Genomic DNA, 16,514 nt, shown 5'->3' with positions numbered 1-16,514 from the left:
GTCCTGTCCCACTGATCAACCGCCAAGATATTTTCTAGTCTCTCGTTTCTGTTCCCCCCCCTCGGGTCAAGTCTCCACTCGCTCTAACACCAACCACCCACTCTCTTTTCTTTTCTTTTCTTTTCTTTTTTTTTTTTTTTTGGACGCTGCAAACCACTTTAAATATTATCTCACTAACTGACTAGCTCGCTTACTAAACCACAGCTGCTCGCTAGTTCTTGATTCCAGCTGTTTCTGCCTTGTCCTGGACTCTCCCTGTTCCCCTCTGTCTGCTGTGTCTGCTGTCTGTCGGCCTATCGCAAATCCTCTCATCCTGTCTCACCCGGTCAGCCCAAGAACTGTCACTGCACACTGAAACCATCCCCGTTCAACAGACATCTCCACTGTTGACGCATCCTGTTGCACCCGCACAATTCCTTGCTGCCCTGTCTGTCTTCTCCCCTTTACACGGCGATCTCATTCTCGTCCATGCTCTTTTGAACGACTTCCACCATTCTTCCCCCCCCCCCCCCCCCACCTTTTTTTTTATACAGAATCAAAAAACAAAAAACGTGTCGTTCTCCGTCCCGCTCACCATTTAGGACCTCCCGCGGTCCGGTGTGATCATATCAAAGATCGAATTGGATCCCTCCCCTGCATCCCTTTGGAACCAACACGATGAATTCGGTGCACAGGCAATTTGGGAAATTTATGAAGCGGTCCGCGGACGACAGCCATGTTTCCGTTCTGCTCAAGGATTTCGATGATGCTGATAAACTTCTGGCCAGGGTGCGCTGAAATCCCCTTTCATTCCTCCCCCCTCCTCTCCTCTGTTTCTATATATCTCCAAGAGCCAAGTTGGGTTGAAGGGATGGGTGTAAACGAGAGAAATACAAAATTATTAAACAACGGTTCTGACATTTGCCTATGTCGATAGGTTATCGACTCGTGCAAAGCATGGCGCGATGCGTGGATGTCTATTCTCACCTATCAATCCCGCCTCGTTCAGGAATTCGACTCCCTTTACAACCCAATAGTCGGGTCCTCAGAGCCCTCAACCTCCCACTCTCCCGTAGAGACACCAGAGGTTACCCTTGCAAGGACCTCTCGACTCAACGAGGCATACGAGGAATTGAAGACTGAGCTGCTGACCGAAATAAACAGCGTGGATGAGAGAATGATCAAACCGGCAATGAACGCCAAGGACTATCTGCAACCCATGAAGAAAATCATCAAGAAGCGTGATGACAAGAAGGTTCGTGGGATTATCCACCCTGCGAATATACGGAATAAACTATGTTGGGGATGTCTCCCTTGTTGATGCTTGATACTAATGGATGTTCCATTCCAGCTGGATTTTGAGCGTTACCAAAACCGAGTGGACACTTCTCGGAGAAAGATGAAGCGGTCAGATAGAGATAATTCTGCTTTAGCCAAGGCTGAGATAGACTTAAGTAGAGCAAAAGATGTCTGTACCCATACTCCATATTGAACAACCTGGACCACAGTACTAACAAAATCATAACAGGAATACAATGCAGCAGATGAGCATCTTCGCACGCATCTTCCACCACTGATCACTGCCACATTCTCCATACTCCCGCACCTGCTGGCTGCACAGATTGATATTCAAAACAATCTCCTTGCACTCTACTACACGACCCTTCACAACTACTGTGAACAAGAAAATTTCCCTTCCCCACCACCCCCAATGGACCTGATAATCCAAACCTGGGAACGAGATATTCTCCCAGCCCAGCGCGAAGTGGAATCCATTGGCTGCGTCGCCTACCGCAGGGGCTCACGACAATCCAGAACCTCCGAGGAGCACAGAAACGGTACATACCCAAATGGCCTGGGATCCCGCCGTCCCAGCAGCCAGTCCGTCATTTGCAAATCATCCGCTTCCCCCATCAGCAACATCCGCCCGCCCTCGCCCGTCTTCGAATCAAAACCACGCTCAAACGACCACTCCCCACCATCCATCAATGCAATCTCTTTCACCAAACCCAGGTACTCCCCCCCAATCAGCAGCGGTCCCCCGTCCGAAATCTCAGATTATTCTACCAACACCAACACATCCGCCGGCGTTACTCCATCCGGCTATACCCCCGCCGGCCCACGGATGGACTACTTTAGTCGCGAGAGGCAACCCTCTGGAGCTGGTGGAGGTTCTCTGGGCATGACGCAGATGGCCGCAGCGGCAGCTAAGAAGAAGCCCCCACCTCCACCTCCACCTCCACGCGCAGCTTCCAGCCATGCCGTGTTCGTAACCGCCCTCTACGACTTTCCCGGCCAGGGAGCTGGGGACCTTGCGTTTCGAGAAGGCGATCGCATTCGGGTACTTAAGAAGACCGACAGCACTGATGACTGGTGGGAGGGTGAGCTGAAGGGTATGAAGGGGAGCTTCCCAGCTAATTATTGTCATTGAGTGAGATGATTTTCGATGTTGAAAAAGAAAATATTAAAAAAAAAAAAAAGAAAAACATCGTGCTCCTACAAAATAAAAAGTGATATTAAAAAATAGCCTCCCCAAAAAATTATAACCCGTTCTACACCCTTCCTTTTGGCATGTATCTTCAAGATCTTTTCTATCCAGTCACCCTTCTTTTTGTAAATGAAGAATCCCCAAGCCAAGCATATTCACCGTCTATATTCCTTGTCATAGAGATTAAACTTGACCTTCTTTCGTTTCCGTCCTTTCCTTTCCCTTATTTTTTTTTTTTTTTTTTTTTTTTTGGGTAGCTGTTTCTATGTACCGTACCGACGAAATCATTTCGCTGAACCCCTTATAAAACAACCCTTTCCCTCATTCTGATCGATGCGTTCGATTTTAAACCCGGTCACACCCAGTTCGTTTTCTCTCATTAGTTAGATTTGAAGAGACACCTTGCCTACCCCCATGTAACGTGAATTTGTGAGCTGCTCAATAGAATAAGAGAAACTTTGGGAACAATCTGGTTTCCCAAAGTATCCCTACGTTTTTTAACGCCTGCCTGCTTTAACTTTTAATTATTTCTTTGTTTCTCACGCTCTGAAACCGGGCCGTGGCAAGAGACGAAACCGGAAATGGGGTTTAATTTGATTGAACATTTTCTCACGCTGTGGTGCTGTTCCATTTTTCACCCCTGGGATAAAGGTCCACACGGCAGAAATGCTAGGCTATTGAATGGATATTCAGTTCTTCCTCTTGCCAATATACATACATGCATGTGTATTTCGGGTGTGGGGTTATAAATGCGTCGTTTTGCAGTAGTTCGGATAACAATGTAGATGAGTAGCAAATACAATTGTTGCATACAACGTGAGAAATGATACAGGGAGATATTAACCTGCCATGGAACACGAAACGAGCGGACTGGATATCCCAATCTGTACAAGTGAAAGTGAAAGCGAAAGCGAAAGCGAAAGCTGTCCATACTCTATATGGAACTCAGGATATAACCCATCCTCCCTTCCTCCCTCCTTCCAGTAAACCAGGAGAAGAATCGACAGAGACAAAATATTATATCCCCAACTCCTTCGTATCTCCAATTAAATATCCATTAAACCTTTCATGATGTCAAAAACCCTGCGTATCTTTAAAATCTCAGTAAATAACGTAGATATATATATATATATATATATATATATTCGTGAGCATGTGCTCGGGTTAAGACGAGGCTACGCGAAGTTTATACATACCGTACACCATAAATACATATATTGCTTGCGACATACTCAACTTGCAGGTGCTCAAGTCGACGCGCGACTCCACCACGATGAGAAAAAGCAGCGCTGGCTTGGACTTGGAGTGGGTAGCGGGGGGGTTAGGTTTGGCGAATCCGTCGACCACGAACTTAGGGATGGTGACTGTGAGCCGATGAACGCCGGTGCAGGTGGGCCTAGCCGTGAGACGGGATCCGGAGATGCAGCGTGTGCTCCCGCGGCAGGATGCGACGCTTTGTTATCCTGGGGACCGCCGCCGCCGCCGCCGCCGGCGACGGAGACGGAGACGTTACTGGGGTGTTTCATTTCGAAGACGGAGCTGTTGCCGAGAGACTGCGCTTCGACATCAGGAGGTTCGAGCCGGGCCCATGGATGCGGTGAATATCCTCGGGTGGCTATTGCGTGTCGAAAATTGGACGGGGGGTGGAAATAATCCCACACCTGAGATTGAAATGTGGATAGAGCACGGCTGAAGGTGGTCAGTCCCAAGTAGGCCACCACCCATCCAAAAATCAAGAGGCCAATGTGGAGATTTGCGAGTCGCCGGAGACTGGCTTGGAGTTCCGGATATTTCCCTGCGTCGGAGAAGTCGTCCCATTCGGCATGGCTCTGTTTGGCTTGCGCGGAGGGATACGTGATTATCCAGGCAGCGCTCAGGATGAATGTGCAGTAGAGCTGATGCATCGCGGCGCTGCTGTTGGGGTAGGTGCTCTCTGGGGATCTATGTCTCGTGAGACGCCAAGCGCCGTAGAAGATCAACAGCGCCAGGAAAAAGGCGGATAATGTGTGCGACAGCAGGCTCTGGACTCGTATGATGTTGGGAAAGCGTCTATCCAGCCCGCTGATGGCAACCTCGTAGGAAACCCACTGGCAGGCAAGGAACACAATCATGGTGCAGTTCATGACGATGTAGCCGGCATTTATGAGGAACTCGATGCGCGTCATTGCAGGCCTCTGTGCGGTAAACGACAACGAGCTGGTCAGCGTGACCGCCATCACACAGAAGAAGACGGGCAGCAGCAGCATGAGCCAGGTGGTCGTGTCTTCTGCTTTGGGGCGGTTAGCATCGTCTGGAAAACAGATGGGACTGCTAAAGGAGACATACCCATGGCGGTTAAGTGGGACGACCTATCCAGGGGCGGCTATTTTTTTATTCTTTTTTATATTTTTTATTTATTTATTATTTTCTTCTTCTTCTTCTTCTTCTTCTTCTTCTTCTTCTTCTTCTTTTTCTTCTTCTTCTTATTATTATTATTATTAATTTTTTTTTTGTTCTCTTTGGGTACAACACTTTGTCTTGCTGTGTTTTCCTTCCGAGAGCAGGTAGATTTCTGTTAACACCTGGAATGCAACTTTGATCTGAGACTTGAACGAACCCTATGCCGAGGTGTTCGTTTGACAAGTAGGCTGGGCTGTCTTCAAGGTAATTCTCGACGTCTGCGGTTGCTTGCGGTTGCTTGCGGTTGCTTGTAGTTAGTGGGAGAATTTTACGCAGGAGATGCGAGGGGGTTCGAGGCTATAAAACGAACGGAACGGGGACCAAAGAGCAACAGGAGGAGAAATGACGCAAAGACTAAAAAGCCCCAGGGAGAATTGAATGAGGTCAATTTAAACCTCCTCATTTCGAACTATATATCATTGTTGCAAGAAGTGTAAAATGGCAGAGGGGCCGGAAAGACTAGCATCGGGGAACCAAAATTGCCTTCACCCTTGCCGACAGAGGCAAACCTAAACCGTGACAAGGACCAACGGCGTCGTCGCTCTGGACTGTATACTCCGTTGCGCGGAGCATTTACCGTCAGCCTCTGTTGGCCAGAGAGAGATAGCGGGGACAGGCGCACTATGTATATATGTATGTATGTATGTGTATATGTATATGTTATGTATACTCAAACGCGGTCATGGCGGCTCTGCTCCTTAGCTCCCTACCACATGGCCCAGCCCTAAGCGCCGCCGCGTCACTAAACTTATGCAAGTTGATGCTAAGTAACTAACTTATGCCGGAGCCATGCACTGCCACTTCCTTTATCTTCACAAAGTTATCCATTCAAAGTGTTTTGGGCCGGGGAAGGGGAAGGAGAAGGAGAAGGGGAAGGAGAAGGGGAAGGTCTAACCCAAAGCCAACGAAATAATAATAAAAAAAAATAAAAAATAAAAAAAATAAAAAAAAAAGGGTTAGCTCGCTCTTGCGAAGCGCAGGAGGAAGTTTCGGGGGGCGGGAAAAGTTCGAAGACTTTTCCCTCAAACGTTTCGGGCTTAACTGATTGGATGGTTCACCTTATTCGATGAAGCAACTAACTTCGACCAAACGGCGGAAAGGCTGATGACTAAGCTGCTTCAGCTGGAATTAGTTAACGCACGGCAAGAAATGACGTGACAGGGTGTTTTGTTAGTGATATCATCATCATCATCATCATCATCATCATCATCATCATCATCACACCACCGAGCGGCGGACACTACCGAAGCAGCGGATTCTCTCTGTGAAAATCATCAAATTTTCAACGTTTTCAACAACCAACACCCGCTTAAATATTGAAAAATATTAATAGAATAGTATCCCGATCTAGAGGTAGCATGTCTCTGTGTCTTTCTCTTTGTCTTCCACTCATTCTCTGCTTGTAGAATCTTGATTTCTTGGTGAAGAAGGAGATTTGTATTCAGAGTCCTCTGTGCAGCCCTTCTCAAGATGCTGAAGATGAGACATTGAGCATAGCTGTCTCTTTTTATTATAACTTCTCTACAGGTGATGAATCCTAGGATCAAGCTGGCAAGTAATTTGAATGTTTGAAATGCTGAAGACGTTAAGCCCTCATCGTTGATTAATGATGATAGTGATGGATGGTTGGTGTTGATGTATACAGTTGAAAGTTAATTTTTGACATGTAGATCTTCTTACATACAGATAGATAAAGAGAAAGAAAATTATTTTTATTAATATAATTATTTCTGCAATTATTATTTCTTTATCAGCTTTTTCAAAAAATTATCAATAGCTGGTAATTGAAGAAGATAAGATATATGAAGATATATGCAGAGATAGATAATATCAACTGTATAAAAATTATTAAATTCTACAGTCAGTTGATACTGTGATTATTCGGAACTTAAATACCTTCTTAAATCAGTATAGATCTATTACATCAGTGATTTAGCCCATTAGCACTTATAGCTTATTCTTCAATTCTGAGAAGCTGATTTTTAATATCAAGCTGCTTGATATTTCTTTCTTTAAAAATCATCACTGATAAAATAAAACACTCTTTTGATTCTATACATTCAATAATTATGACATAAATTTTTTTTTGAATAAACTGTACATTATCTCTCACTGTACTCAGCTGCAGTAATGACTTTGAAGACTACAAAATCTCATTGCAAAGTCAGTCTCATCCAAGTTTCAGATATCATCTTCATAATCTCGTGTTCTTGAATAACTTCATGTATCATCTTTAATTAATGTTTTATAATTTTTTGATTTGTATACAGCAATGATCAACTGTATGTGAGATTTTTGATAAAGACAATTTGAAGAAAAATGTAAAGAAATGATGCGTTGAAGATAGTTGAGTATTTGATGATTTCAGAGAGAATCCACCGCTTGGTGGTGTTCGCCGCTCAGAAGTGAAGTACGTTAACATTATCATCATCATCATCATCATCATCATCATCATCATCATCTTTAATGGGATCTCTAAAGGTGTGCGCTATGCACTGAGACTATAAAGTAGTTCTGGCACCACTCAAAATTGCTTGCGATACCTGAACGGTTGCTTAAAGGATGAGAACAGCTTTACGTATAGGTATGTATGCATGTAATGTACAGAGCGCTATTCGGGTTATATAGAAAATGGAAGAAGGAGTGCGGCATTGCGGACATTAAAGAGAGACAGAATGGATAACGTAAAAGAGTGCCTGTGTTTCTGCATGTCTCCAAGCCAGGGGGTAACCAAACAGCGGAGAGTGGAAAACGGACGGATATCATAGACAGATATGAATGGTAATTATGCTACCTCTTCAAAAGCCCACAACAGAAAAAGACTGCTCCATGACGCCTTACCATAGCTTCGTTAGCTGAGTGGAAAGTGATGCAAGACATGTGCCTCTATGAGAGATTGCCATTCACTGGCTTGATGTGGCAAAGTTGGAACGGGACTAGAGAAAAGCGTTCTCCGTGGTGTTTTCTGCTACGCCCATTTGTTGTCGTCTTCTCTGACTTAAAAATATATCCACCATACGCTTGCTGCTAATCGTCGAATGGATGTCTCCAAGAGCTGACAAGTCGTTCTTCGTGATTCTTCTAACCCCCCTTGAATTCTCGTTGTTCACTCGACCATCATCTCTCTTGTTCCGAACAGAGCTAAAATTGGTGGCATACGTTAGTTTTCTAGCCTCGTTTACTTTGCCAGCCAGGCTACCTTCTTCAGTGGTATTTTGAACAGACATCGTACTGCGTTCCGTCTTTGAAGCTTTCGTGGGCGTCACTGGCGTTAGAGCGGAGCCGGAATACCTGGGCTTCGCGTATACCAACGGAGAACTGCTTGGACTTCGGGATATACTTTTTCGAGGAAGAGAACTGGATGGGGTAATTGGCTCGGAATCACCGTCGCCGCGTTTGATATGGATACTCCGAGGAGACTCTGATCTAGCCACCACTGATGGTCTTTGAGCAGTCGCGTGAGAAATGGAGATAGATATATCCGGAGACAGCCGTAGTGGCCGTGAGAAGTTATTCCGCGTAAACGATTTTAATTCCACTAGCGGGAGCCTCCGGTCAGCACAGGACGACGATGATGATCTTTGAGGAGATTCCTCCTCGGGCGATTCACTGTCGTGTAATTTAGGTGGCATTTCTTCGGCCTTGTTGTCGTACATTTCGTCGTTGATTTGAGTGCTTTCTCGGTAATGCGTGTTAGGGATCTTGCAGTATTGAGATATTGTAAGGCTATCGGGAGTGGCATCAAGAAGATCCATTTGCAAACTCATCCACGATTTCCAATCAGCACTACCCCTGGTCGGTCTATCGCCATTTGCATAACCACCGTATTCCTTAGGCTTATATGGCAGCCTCTCACTTGCGAGGATAGTAACGGTGCCGCGCTCATCGCTTGATTCCGAAAAGCTCAAATCCCTCCGGCTTCCATTGTTTCTCGGAGTCTCTCCACTTGTTCTTGAATAGACACTTGGCGAGATGGGGGTTCGCTCCACGGCATCGGGTCGTGATATGATCACGCTCCCAGTATCACCTTCCGAACCCATCGCTCGTTTATATGAGGAAAACAGCGGAGGAACCAGGGGGTTCGGGAACGCGGCTCTTGCTCTAGAGCCAGATTGGAAAAAGTAAGGTCTCGACTCGCGCAAAGATTCTCTTGAACGATGGCGACTCAAGTTTTCGTTACGCTGAGCGACTTCTTGGGGAGTAAAACCAAGTGCATCTCTGCGGTAGCTTGAGCCGACAGACATCTGGCTTCGTAAGCTTGGTGATTCGCTTCGCCTTACGGATAGAGCTCTGATGGTTTTCATTGATACCTCGCTTGGAATGTGACGAATGGTACTGCTCATTTGGTGCGAATGGACTGACGACGATGGGCTGTACATGGATCGTCGGATTGTTACGGCTCTAGGAGTAACATCACCTTCGTTGTGGTGTTGGGACTCATCAATATGTCTCACTAGGGCAGAGTATACTCGCTGGCTGTCAACTACCCCATAAGAGATATCACTGTTGCCCTCTGTGCACAAGGGCTTCCTGAAAACAGAGTATCCGTCGTTGTAATGGAAAGACGTTGGAGATGGGATGGGTTCTGGTGGAGCACCAATTTCTTGAATAATGGCAAGCCGATGTCGGTCAGATACAGCGTCTCTAGCCGCCATCGTACTGACGGTGGTTGAATCTGTCCAACTGGTGACCCGCGAGCTTGATGCATAGCTGTCTGAGCTTCTCATTGTTCTCACACTAGCTGGGCGGTTGCCGAAGTTCGTTGTCCCTATATACATAGATTAGACCATTAAAAAGTGGATTGAATTAGGATCACAAAAGAGGGGCAATACCAGTGGAGTCAGAACTGATGAAATCACTGAATCCTAATCTGCGAGTACGTTGCCGTTCAGAGGGTGCATTCATATCTACCTGCGCCACCGAGTTCCGTCCAAATATACGCTTCAGGCTATTTTTGATAGAGACTGAAAAGATCCTAGATTTTGAACTTTGATTTTTGTCACTTGGATGAAGGATGCCAAGTTTGAGAGACCGCCTGTCAGATGTAATGCAATTTTCGGCATCCCAGTCAGTCGAAGATCGAAGAGATTTTTTGAAAGGTTTCGACTGGTGTCGACCTCTTTTGCTAAGAATAGATTCTGCTCCATTACTTTGCATTGGTTGTTTCAACTCTAAATATTGTTCACGAGCCAGCTGCACCGCCGCATTATGACTTTGCAACCTTTTCATGTGTTCTGAGTGTGACTGTTGGGCAGTTTCCGTTCCAAAGAATGATTTGGATCGTCGCAGAGTGGCTCGTGAGAGATGACCCATTTCGGGGCTATCGGTATAGCGATAGGCCCTATGGGGCGAGTAAGACGAATCCGATGATATGAAGGCATGTTTGCGGGTCAAAAACATGGATTTGGCTTTGCGGAGCCTGCGATATGACGATGGAACCGACGGAACCGACGGAACCGACGGAACACTGTCTCCACTCCCAGACATCTCACTCATTCGCGGAGTGAGTGCTTCGACGACAGCATGAAAAGAAGGATCGCTTCTGGCGGCTGTGTCGCTATTTGGAGAGATCACGGAGTTTGGAGACTGGAAGGGTTGTCGGTTATGTTTGCTAGAGTTATCACCTGTGCTGAAACGGATGCTCCGCGGTCTGGAAGCGCGAGAAAACCCTCCATCTGTCTCGCTATCAATACAGCGAGATATGTCGCAGGAGTCTCTGAAATCCATAGAACTCCGTTGGTTGGAGCGTTTCATGGCAACCGAAGCAGCAGCCATTGCATGGTAATGCGCGGTCTGAGGGTCTATAAGATCTGGAACAGGAGGGATGCTGCTGTACGATTTAACCGAGGAGGTGGATTTGGCTCTCTTCAGTCGGCTTGCAGCACTACTGGATGCTCTTGAAACCATACTCAGCAATTCAAAAAGCAATTAACATGGAGACCTGGCTGTGTCTATGCTGATGTGCAGATGCGGGAGATAAAATCTGTACTGCGATCAAGAAATGGAAATGGAAAATGGAAAATGGAAAATGGAAAATGGAAATGAGATTAGGAGGGACATAATATGTATGCTGTTGAGCAAAAACAACAGGACTCGGATGAGGAAAAATAAATGAGTTGTCTCCCTCGAGGGCTCATTCACTGGAACGCGTTTCTGGCAGCCTCGGGCGAAGAGAAAGAAAGAACTGCCGGTGCTGGGCGGGTCGCCATTCCCCTTCCCGCAAGGCCGTATGTAGCAGCGGCATGGCACAAATACTTGGGAAGGAGCACTCTCCCTCTCTCTCCTGACGGGAAACTAGGAAAGAAGGGGGGAAGGGAAGAAGGGCCACTGAATACCCGAGTTCTCTCATTGACCCGCATAAGGGCGACAGAGCTCTCGCTGACCACCACCGGGTCCAAGATGTGGAGGGAGGTTAAAGACAGGCGGACCGATGAACAAGGGCATGTATGGGAAACCCATAACTATTGCATAACTACTACAGGGGGATCAGATGGGACTATCAACGTTCGTTCCCCCATATGAATTCCCCTTCAGCGTTTCTATTGAAGCTCTTGGGGGATGTCATAACATGCCGCTGATGATAGTTAGGAGATTGATTTGAAGATTGAGGTTCCGAAGATGTTGAGATAAGGTTTAGCGTGTTGCTGAGCCCTAGGGCTAGCCAAACATCTTGAACTCTATGGCGAGGCACGTGATTAGGTAGCCGCTTGTCCGAAAACATCTTGCTTACCCGTTCTATTGCGGTCATGAGAGCATTCCGAAAGGATTCCAAGGTTCTTGCGAAGTAGTTATTTAAAGTTAAATTAACAGCTGCAAAACGTCTATGTTCAACGTTCTCTTTAGATCCTACGATGGCTTGGTTCCAACCAATCAAGCATCGCGTGGCCCTAGCGGTAAAGCCGACGCACAAAATGAAGGGCAATCTCCGAAGTATGAGAAAGCAGCACATGCTCGTTGTTGATTTCATGATGTGCTGAAAGGTTATATGAAAAAATGTCTTACCTATCAAACAGCTTCACACTACGTTTTAGGAACTTAAATTTCTCATTTATCAATCTTATCATAACAGATTAATCTAGTTAACTAATAAATATGATTCATAATAATGTTGATTGGGATCAAAAAACACGCTTAGATATTTAAAAGCGAAGCTAAAAGAGAAGGGATTGATAATTACTCCTCCCTTTAACTGGCTCTTTACACACCGCTAAAATTAACTAGTTATTCAGAATCAGGCATGGCGTATACACAGTCTGACAAAAAATACAGCATTTCTCTGCTCTTATTCTGAAGACTCCTTCCGAGGCCCGCAGTAAGGGGGTGTAATTATCAATCCTTAAAAGAATTACATACCAATACTGTTCCAAACAGTGTGGTAAGAGTGACTGTTACATTACCAGCAGATTAAGGCAACAGGTCGAAGTTTATAACTCCGGGATTCTTTACGTGGTAACTAGATCTTGCTTCGACTGTGTTGAAGGGTATTTCTATCATGCCAGGGCAAGCCTGTGCGAGACGGGGCCGGTTCTCCCGCATCCAAGATACTAATTTCAACCAAGTTGGCACTTCCGCTGACGTCAGAGCAAACAGGACATTCTTGAAACCTAACGACTGGGTCTTCTTCCATTGCTTGCTGTTCCTTGCGTCTAAGAAACCGCTGTTAATGAACCAGAGACAGAAAAAGCTTCACCCCGTCTGCTACGTGAAATCAGGATTTATGCCGAAACAATGGAGTTTGACTTGCCTTTGCTGCGAACGTGGTGATTTTGGGCAATCTTGGCCTTGAGAGCCAGAAGAATAGATCCAATGAGCGAAAATCAGACTGCACCCTTGGCCCAAACTCCAGCCCACCAGATGAAGCCCCGGAGAAATTGTCACCTTTCACATGACCTCAAAACCCATTTTTAACATGAACAAACTTCCCGCAGGAGACTTGGAACTCCCCGACTATGATGACATCCTGAAATCAGATTTTACCCAAGGCCAATAAAACAAATCCCTCTTCCACAACCGTCGAATTTCTAAAAATATTTTGGGCATCCATGCAGCATAGACTCCATTCACCCTGGTCGAGTTTCTGGGTAAAAAGAAAGACGAGAATTACGAGAAAGGGAGGGGTCCAGGATAGTTAGCTAAAGTTTCAAACACGAAAGTTGTCGGAGTGAGATCTTGGAAACTTTAAAGCATAAAACAGATAACTTCCCGAAGAGACCTGATCGTAAGAAGCATTGAAAAACATCCTGCGTAAGCCGCCAGCACAGACTGCAAGCAGCAAATAACGGAAAGACTCCTGAAGAGAAATACTGGACCGGGTTGTATAAAATAACCTCTGTCAAATTAAACCAGTTGACACCAAGGTCCAGGAGTTTAAAAAAGAAACAAAAACAAAAAAAAAAAAAAAAAAAAAAAGTAAATGAAAATGAAAATGTAAAAAATTTATGCAGCGCCGTTTACCACTCCTCAACCCCACAATTTTTGCCGTCAATTACCCCTCCTCTCCTACATCATCTCAATGTCTGACATCTTTCATTATGACGTTTGGGCGGCATGAGCAATACCAGCTGACGCAATCATGCATAGTTCCAACAGATCATGTTCAGTTGCTTGCTGTCTAAGTTAGGGATCGAGTTGCATCTTGCATAAAGAGCGTTGTTTTGCTGCTGCACGACGGTGCAATGATATGCGAGGTTATTGGGAGAAAATGAGAAAATGGTTTCAACGGGAGAAAATAGTTACTTCTCAACTTTCCAGAGAGTTTTAATTTTTTGGTGTCGTAACATCATTCGACGTCCCTAATCTTCCCTGCAAGTGGGCTCTCATCATGCCTGAGATAACCGAACCTATGCCATTACTACTATTATTACCATGTCTGATTGAAACGCTTTTATCTGCAGAACCGTCCTTTCCGCCGTTCTACGGGGAAGAATTCATACCATGGAGGCTTGTGCATGTACTTGTAAACGTAGTCGTGTGTTCAAAACCATATTGTGGTTAGACAAGGGTTATTACGGAGAAATGCTTGGTACGGGAGAAGTTTCTAAATCCTTTTGTTAGGATTCTGGTCAATCACTTGCATGCGCAAGCAAAAATACGTGCCTGAATATATTCGCTAAGCTGGGGAAAAGATATGAATATGCGCTGTTTACTGACAGCTCGATGCCCTTGACGGGCGAAGCCAGCTTGGTGAAGAACAACTTGGAAAGGGAGATCCTGATCTATAAATAGCTATTTTGCACTCCGTAGTTGTCGCAAATACCATAACTAGGTTATTTCTGCGATGTGCACAACCAAAAAATAGTATTTTCATTGCATTTTGAATGTCCTTGTTTTTGTGTTCATCTCCGATAGTTTGAATGAATTTGTGCTCGTATCATACGATATCGTACTATACGATTCCTCTTCGTATCGTAGAGGGTATATAGATGTGTATCTATATGAATCTATATTATAATCCTTGCGGTACAGTACGCAAGACTAGGAGCTAGATGAGTATATTTGTAAACCAGCCAATCAAAATGACGAGACCAAGGGTACAAACAACAGAAAGGAACACGCTAGAAGGAAGTACGTGGCTTTGGATTTTGTGAATACAATCTGTACTGTGCATACTACCTAAAGTGCAACTCTCTTGAAAATGGAAAATAGGTGTGTTTCCTTGTGTGCGGGGAAATAACTGAAAAGAAGTTTCGACAATCGAGAATAATGATATGCAGATGACGAATTCGTCCTACATCTTTGCGGAGATGATTTTCTGGTAGTCCATATTTTAGGTATGATATGATGACACACCCGGATTTAAACTTGGGGGCGGAGCCGCCAAGTTTAATGCAAAAGTGAACTCGGCATATTAACAAAGTGCCGATTATTTTAATCTAGCAGAACGGGATGTTGAGCCTTAGCCCCTCCATTGCAGGGTGAAGGATTGCTTTGGGAAATCCGGCTCTCAACCGATTTTTTTAGGCGTCGATAGAGGCAGCCACGAGAAGTGTTTTCCGGTTTTTGTTGTCTCAAAGAGATTGAGTGGAAAATCAAAATGTCAAGCATGAATCCATGGTGAATCCGTAGAACTGACAGGGAAAATATAATGGGCGTCCCGTCGATGCCAAGAGAAACAAATAGAATAGTTTTGAGAACAGAATCCTTTAGAGATTGCGACACCAAATATATGTACAACCGAGGGACTAGATCAAAGAGAAAGAAAGGTAGCCTTCCAAAATGTCACCAGCAACATATTATACAGAACTTATCTGCCTTTCTTAGGATATTGGGGCCATTCACCGTCTTCTCCAGCTCTTTTCTCTTTTTCAAAGCAAGATACCAGGCGAATCGGTCTCTCCGCTGTGTAATTCCAAAAATAAATACTGGATAGTGCATCGATGACTATACCTATAGATAGGGAAGGATTTCCAAGATACTGGCTTCAGGAAACACGTGGAGGCTTGATTTCCCGCCCCGTCCCCGTCGTATGCCTGTAAGGCCTAGTGTAAATACAAGCAAGAGAAGGATCCATTTGTTCAAGTATAACCAAGGCATATACCAATTAACTTCAACTAGGAGCTCTTTCTTACAAATAAAGCCACAGAATAGATGGTAGCAATGTTAGGCAACTGAAAGCAAGAATAACAGCTCGGTTTTCAGACAATTATTCCATTTGAAAGATGGAAAAAGCAGGTGTGAGATATGAGATGTCGGAAACGGGTATTTTTCTTTAAGGGCGATGCCCTGCACCGGGTCAATTTCTGGCATTCTGGGGCTGGAGGTATGCTTGGAACTGTTTGCTCAGGAGGAGGCACTGACCTGTTCAAAGAGAGAAGGGCTTCGTGCGATAAGTATGTCCTTGGGGCTGAGTATGTGGTAGTCGGCTCTTGCGATGCATGGATGATGCTTAGTGTGAATTCTGGAGGTCTGAGGCACGTGGATGACGAGGGCAGCATTCGTTCAATCAAGTTTGTGCCGCCCATTTCCTGTCTGAAGGTGGTTTGGGCTGGCAAGGTTTTAAAATGGTTGCAGAGATATATGTTTGACTTCAACAGTTGAAGTCTATAGTTATTATTGAACATGAAAGCCAACCAATCGCTTTCCTTCAAGGTTGAGGGATTGGGGAACAACAAATTTTTTTTTTAAAAAAAATCATCAAACAAGACAGCCTGCTTGTCTGTGTTCGATAGGTGCCTAGAATTTCGGTAGTCGCATGGTGGTGGCGGCGGTCGAGGTCTGAAGTACCAAGTCAAAAAGTCCGGGGGTTGCCGGTTGAATCCATGATGAAGCTGAAGATGATAGCGGCATATTGGAGTCAGATCGTGGTCACATGGTCGATCCTTGATTGTCACCGAAACACGTTTGGGTGAGACTTTACTCCGGATGCATCGCTGATAGTCTTGTATTGGGGCCCCCGGTCATGTCGATGAATTATCAATCAATTGGCAACAATAATGAGGCTAGTATAGCCATGCTGGGCCTTGATCGGATGAAACAACCCTATCACGCACATGCGCAACGAGGTCTTGGTGAAGTCATGTTCACCACTCATATCATCAGCTCTGAACACGTCAATTGTTCTGGACAGCAGAGCAGAGGTCCCTTAATATCAAAAGGTGCCTATCATTAA

At 45.2% G+C, this 16,514-nt stretch overlaps 4 protein-coding genes across 4 annotated transcripts; 2 read left to right on the top strand and 2 right to left on the bottom strand.

The window, feature by feature from the left end:
- Positions 1–657: 657 nt before the first annotated feature.
- Positions 658–2,410, top strand: PADG_02676 (uncharacterized protein; the record flags this gene model as incomplete). Its single annotated transcript, XM_010760260.1, has 4 exons — positions 658–768; positions 917–1,234; positions 1,331–1,447; positions 1,508–2,410. The coding sequence occupies 4 exons, from the start codon at positions 658–660 to the stop codon at positions 2,408–2,410; spliced, it is 1,449 nt and encodes a 482-aa protein (XP_010758562.1).
- Positions 2,411–3,714: 1,304 nt separating this feature from the next.
- Positions 3,715–4,796, bottom strand: PADG_02675 (uncharacterized protein; the record flags this gene model as incomplete). The annotated part of the gene is made up of 2 exons (XM_010759777.1): positions 3,715–4,757; positions 4,793–4,796. The coding sequence occupies 2 exons, from the start codon at positions 4,794–4,796 to the stop codon at positions 3,715–3,717; spliced, it is 1,047 nt and encodes a 348-aa protein (XP_010758079.1).
- Positions 4,797–7,842: 3,046 nt separating this feature from the next.
- PADG_02674 (uncharacterized protein) lies at positions 7,843–10,813 on the bottom strand (the record flags this gene model as incomplete). The annotated part of the gene is made up of 2 exons (XM_010759776.1): positions 7,843–9,674; positions 9,739–10,813. 2 exons carry the CDS (start codon positions 10,811–10,813, stop codon positions 7,843–7,845), a joined length of 2,907 nt encoding a protein of 968 aa, XP_010758078.1.
- Positions 10,814–16,304: 5,491 nt separating this feature from the next.
- PADG_02672 (uncharacterized protein) lies at positions 16,305–16,514 on the top strand (the record flags this gene model as incomplete). Its single annotated transcript, XM_010759775.1, has 1 exon — positions 16,305–16,514. One exon carries the CDS (start codon positions 16,305–16,307, stop codon positions 16,512–16,514), a length of 210 nt encoding a protein of 69 aa, XP_010758077.1.

The sequence above is a fragment of the Paracoccidioides brasiliensis genome, assembly GCF_000150735.1.
Source record: "Paracoccidioides brasiliensis Pb18 unplaced genomic scaffold supercont2.3, whole genome shotgun sequence".
NCBI lineage: Eukaryota > Fungi > Ascomycota > Eurotiomycetes > Onygenales > Ajellomycetaceae > Paracoccidioides > Paracoccidioides brasiliensis.
The sequence above is the reverse complement of the archived record's forward strand: the minus strand, read 5'-3'. Positions and strand labels throughout refer to the sequence as shown.